The 6000-nt window shown below is 41.8% G+C and overlaps 1 protein-coding gene across 1 annotated transcript in view; it reads right to left on the bottom strand.

The window, feature by feature from the left end:
- Positions 1 to 291: 291 nt before the first annotated feature.
- The window catches only part of LOC129420946 (TANK-binding kinase 1-binding protein 1), a 53698-nt gene continuing 47989 nt past the window's right edge, over positions 292 to 6000 (bottom strand). Inside the window, exons 9-10 of the mRNA XM_055176129.2 lie at positions 3684 to 4471; positions 292 to 2905 (exon numbers count right to left, since the gene is read on the bottom strand). Coding sequence (XP_055032104.1) covers positions 2774 to 2905; positions 3684 to 4471 — 920 coding nt within the window. The 3' untranslated portion in view covers positions 292 to 2773. The remainder of the gene's footprint in view (positions 2906 to 3683; positions 4472 to 6000) is intronic.

Here is a 6000-nt window from a genome sequence, read left to right as displayed (position 1 = left end):
ATTCAAAGAATATGAACAGCATGGTGGGTTTCGGAAAAATAAACTGTTGGTTTAGAAGATCTTAGATATTCCAGAGTATGTAGAAATGCCAGTTGGTGTTATAAATATGTATTTATAAAAAGGCTTTGAAAAATGAGTTCTGAGAAATAGCATGATTTGTTTGCTGTAGCACTTGCTTTGTATGCAACAGACTGTGTGTGTGCGTGTTCTCTATTCATCCCTGCACATTAATTACTCTAATGTGAGATTAATTTTCCCATAGGTTAAAGTCTACAAAAATATGACAAAAGATCAGTGCATGTTCCAGTTTATTTCACATAGTATTTACAGAAGAAAATCTTTGACACAATATGCATTCATTATGTGTTCATAAATCCCTTTTTCTTTAAAATACCTTGTTGCTATCACAAAATACCGTATCTCCCCAAATACAGTACAACCACCCGTTATGTCCTCTTGGCCCTTTTGGAGATTTGGCGAGTTGTCATGTTGTCCCTGTGGAGGTTAGTCGTGTATGGTCAAGGAGCCATATTCACAAAGTTTTATCCCCTGAGTTATTTAAGAATATCACAAAAGGTCACACACCACACTACAGGGCAAATGAGAGACCATATATAGAGCATCCAGAAAAGCACTCGGTGGCTAATTTGCCATTGCATGAGAAAAACATGAGCGAGAAACAGCGGCAGCTCTTTAAATAACTCCTGAGGAAACTCTTTGTGAATAGTGGCTTACTTTCTCTTTGCTTCTGCTCGGTAGGTTTGTGGACAAAGGTGCTAGACAAGTTAGATTAGGAAAGGTGTTGTGCACACATCTGTGTTATTATGCAGAAATGGTAGCTGAAACTTTTCCAATTGATACCATTGATCCTTAAGTGGTACCTGGTCGATATCCCAAAAAGTAAAAGAAGAAACAAGCAGGCTTTGTCTTTGGTTGATTAGATGGTTTCTGGTTGACTTCAGTATGTCCACATCTGTTGTACGTCTTTGTATATTTAATAGTGACAACATCATACTACAGATGATTCATGTTTACAAGAACGACACTCCCCAAAAATTGAGGTGCTTAAAGGTTCTTCACAGCAAAGCCATAGAAGAATCAGTATTGGTTCCTCAAAAGGTGCTTAGAAGATAAGTTTCTTTCATATCTTTTTATAATCTAAACAACCTGTAGATTACCATTCAGCCAAAATTGTTCTTCTATGGCATCGTGAAGCACCTTTATTTTTAAGAGTGTATGCCGTCTGTATTTGCCATTAGACTATAACCAGAAACCACATGTAACTAGACAACCAATTGGATGAAACTTCCACCCATTATTTGACAGACAGCATATCTTCCCATTAGCTCTTGCTATATTTGGATGGCTAATTTTGGACCACTTTCCCATTATAGCTCCTTGGGTTAGTAGCATATCCAGTGCTCTCACCGTCACAAAGTCTGCAGAATCAAGAAGACTATAACACATAGGGTACACCTGAAAGGGAATAGGTTAGTTAGCTAATCAACCCCTCAACTGATGCCATTTATACTCGGATTATAGTAGTACAAAAAGTTGTCTTCGGCAATCCTTTTGCTTTTATCTGAGCTTGCAAAATGCATATCTATATATTATGTACTGTAGGTGATTTTACATATTAATACAGATAATTGGCTTTAAATACAGTTATACATTTACAGTACTTACATTTTACAAAAATTTAAACTGATCAAACTGAGTTCTGTTTGTGATCAAGAGAATACATGGTATATTATTTGTCCAAGCAATTTAGTTAGATAACCTGGTTGATCAAAAACCATCCATGGAACCAAAGCTATCAACTCGAAGTAATAGTACTGAGATCACAATAAACTGTTGAAATTGACTAAACTGTAGAAATCACAGTATTACTGTCTTGAGAACAACACAGTAACTGCCGTTTTGTCAGTGATCGTCTCAATCCTTCTGCACAGAGCTCGCTTCGTCTGTACTGTATATTGTGAAAGTCTTTAAGAACATATTTATGAAAAATCTTTCCTTTTTATACATCCAAACACCCCGGAAGACCAACAAAATAAGCGTAATTGTGAATTTACACGTAATTACAAATAATTTTGTTAAAGGGAAGTCCTATCAAATGAAGATATTTAAGGGAGAGTATTAAAAAATAAATTACATCTGTAAGTTGTTTCTTTTTTGCCTCAGTGTTAGTAATATTGGTAAAGGTAAACTGGATGTTAAGTGCTTATATAAAGTGCTGATTTCATAGGATATTTATTGACCTAGAAATTGGCTGTGTGTTTAATGATCTCTTGATATTTCAGAATAATGCCACATCCTGGATGAATCTTTAATGCCGGCTAAGTCATTAACTCAGCTCTTCTAATAATGCCCGCTGACCGAATGGCCCGCAAGGCATTGTGTGGCCACGCCAAAGCGTGAATGCAAAAGATTATGGGAACTGTGACTGAAAGCACAAATGACAGTCTTAATATTGCACTTTGCCTCCTTTAGAGAGTCAGTTTGGCTTAGTGTATAGAATTCAAAATGCATGTAATAAAAAGTTACAGTCTGTGTTTAAAGGAAACCTGATGGAGATATTTTATGGATGCTTATAAACCTTTCATGGCCTCTCTTTGGGATTCTTGACATGTATGTGTTTTTGTAGTGAATCTTTTTCAGACCGGCCGCAAGTTCGCCTACATTCTTTTTGAAGGCACCCAGCTTGAAATAGTGGGAGCTCTGAAAAAATGTTCCTGTGGAACAACAGAAGGTCATGGTGTAAATGTGGGTGTCAGATCTTGCTATTCTCCAGGTGCGAGTCAATGTGCTTGATCAAGGCATCATCAGGGTAACCGACAGGAAAGATAAGTTGGCATAGTGGACAGCTCCTGACATCACCCTCTTCATCTGTCTCCATCCACAGCTGTGAAGAAGTTATTGTTACTCTTTCATTTGTATTACTATTTACAATACACAAATACCAAATTTTCATAGCCTATACCAGGGATGGGCAATTGGTCCTGGAGGGCCGGTGTCCCTCAGAGTCTAGCTCCAACTTGCCTCAACACACCTGCCCAAAAGTTTCTAGTAAACCTAGTAAGACCTTAATTGGCTGCTTCAGGTGTGTTTAATTATGGTAAGAGCTAAACTCTGCAGGACATCGGCCCTCCAGGACCGAAGTTGCCAATCCCTGGTCTATACCAAGGTTCCCCCAAATCTTACCCTGGAGGGCCGGACCTTGCTCCAACCCTGATCAAACACACCTGAACAAGCTAATCAAGGTCTTCATAATCACTAGAACAGCGTTTCCCAACCCTGGTCCTCGGGCACCCCCTCCCAGAAAGTTTTAAATGTCTCCTTATTTAACACACCTGATTTAACTCATCAGCTTGTTAGGGACACATGTTTACCATTTTGGAAGGAGGCTGATGAGTTGAATCAGGTGTTTTAAATAAGGAGACATCTAAAACTTTCTGGAAGGGGGTGCCCGAGGACCAGGGTTGGGAAACACTGCACTAGAAAATCACAGTAGGGTAAGTTTGATTAGGGTTGGACCTAAACTCTGTAGTGCTCCGGCCCTCCAGGGTAAGATTCGGGGAACCCTGGTACCAATACCAGTGCCATGACTTTTGGTGCCAATTTGACAAAATATACTAATATATTGAAATCTAGAATAATTTTGAGCAACAAATGCTACTCACGTTAATAGACGGCCAAGACTGGGCATGCTCTGCGTGCAGGTATCCAGGTGGGTGGCAGCTTAGGGTGTTGGGGCGAGGTGGAATAGGGAATGCGGAACAAGAGGCAGGGCCTCTGGCACTAGACGAAGGACTAGACACACCCAGTGTTCGGGGAGGACTGATGGGATGAGGGCAGGACCACTCCTCTTCATCCTCTGAGGACTGAGGAGGCTGTGGAGATGGGTGCAGCGATTTTGGGCTGGGCTGAGGCTCAAAGTGAAGGTGGGACACGTCGGAGTGGTGGAAAGACAGCTCCCTGGACAGCCGTGGAGTTTCCGACAAGCCCCCGTCTCCTCCCACCCCCTGAGAGCCCTGTCTTTGGACTAACATGTGCTGGCTTCCCCCATGTTGTTGCTGCTGCTGCTGTTGTTGTTGCTGCTGTTGCTGCTTGTGGTAGCTGTCCACATACGGCCGAGGTTTCGGCAGGGTCGACACAGGATCCAGAGTGAATCTCGGCGGCCGTTGGTAAGCCGACGGATCGGCCACTTCGGAGTAACTTCGCCTGCCCTGGAAACTTGCCCTCAGGTGGTGGGACGTGGGCCTGCAGGAATACGATGCGGGACCGTCGCTCAGCTCAGGCAGAGGTGAACGACGGTGCATGTCTGGAGACAGACGCTGCAGCACAGGAGAGCGGCGCTGGGGCACAGGAGAATGGCGCTGTTGTATTGGGGAATGACGTTGTTGGATAGGAGAATGTCGCTGGGGAACGGGAGAATGCCTCTGATGGGGGACGGGTGAGTGGCGTTGAACTGTCAGACAAACACACAGGAGATAAGTGAAAAAAGAAAAGCAAAAAGGCCCATATTATTATTATTATTCATATTATGCAAAATCCACTTTTACAAGTTGTTTGGACATAAATGTGTGTTGGCAGTGAGTGAATACAACCACCCTACAATAAAAAAAATGAAACCAAAGAAGTCTCATTAGACATTAGGGATGCTCCGATCGATCTGCCACCAATCGGTATCGGCCGATAATAGCATTAAATGACTCAATCGGAACTCGCTAATTTAACCGATCTCATGAACCGATCTTTGTGCTTACTTTTGTCATCATAGGGATCCTGAATGCGGTTGCTCATGTGCGACATGCAGATTTGGATTTCTCTCTTTGCCTTTACAGAGATATGTGAATTTTCTATGAAGACGCGCTCCGGTCAACAGTGCAACGTGTCTTCACATCCCCATCAAACAGCGTATACAACAAATATCTGTCACGGACAATGGCATCCTCATGCCAAAAGTTTATTGTTTGCATGCATTTTAAAGTTTTGACTGTTTAAACTTTATTTTTACTCACAGCTGCTCTTGTATGCGTACACCCGACGCACGCACACACAGCTGCCTGTCATCAGTGCACATAGACAGAGTGATCTCTCTCACGTCTTATGCTGCGTTCATACCAGCCGCGGTAGAGGCGTCAAGCGCGAGTTAAGTCAATGTGAAGACTCGTTGATGCGGGTCTGAAGGTCTCGTGGAACGAATGAGGCGTTTAGCGCTGCAGACGCAATTCTGCCTAATTCACACGTCTAGTTCACGCGAATGGCGCGAATTGAGCATTGCCGCGACAAACGCGCAAGTTGAAACATTTTAACTTTGCCGGAAAAAAGCGCTGCGTTAACCGATCAGAAGCTTGCTCTAGTAGTGACGTAATTACAGGAAGTGAGCGGAGCCGCAGAAGCCCTTCTTTATGACGCGAATTTCCGCGTGAATGTCTCGATGACTAGAATTTCATGCACAAATGAAGCGAGAAAACTCAAAATGTTCAAGTGGCAAACTAGTCACGCAGACGCGAATTTGACACCTCAAACGCGGCTGGTGTGAACCCACTGTTAAAACTACAGTAACATAATTCATCTCAATAAAATCACATTCTGCTCTTCACTGAAAATTTTTTATACTTCATACGAATGTGTGTATATTTAATTCATACAGTAAAGACTTTTAACAGACATAAGCCTTTTTAAAGAAGATGAAATATTTGTTGTGTTTATTTATTTGATTCTCTATTAAAACAATAATATACCTGATTCCTGCAAGTAATATAACAAAGGCAACATCTGTGTACTTTATCTACAAAAAAGTTACAGTCTTCAAAAAGCTTGCATATCATCTTTAAAAAAAAATCGGTAACATAATCGGTATCGGACGATCACGAAAATAACAAATCGGTATCTGAATCGGCTGCAAAAATACTGATCGGAGTATCCCTATCAGACATGCTGTTTTGATTCTCTTGTTAATGTGATGTCACACTAACAAAGTCCCACCCACAG

Source organism: Misgurnus anguillicaudatus, chromosome 4 (assembly GCF_027580225.2).
Source record: "Misgurnus anguillicaudatus chromosome 4, ASM2758022v2, whole genome shotgun sequence".
NCBI lineage: Eukaryota > Metazoa > Chordata > Actinopteri > Cypriniformes > Cobitidae > Misgurnus > Misgurnus anguillicaudatus.
This window is presented reverse-complemented; position numbering and strand designations above follow the sequence as displayed.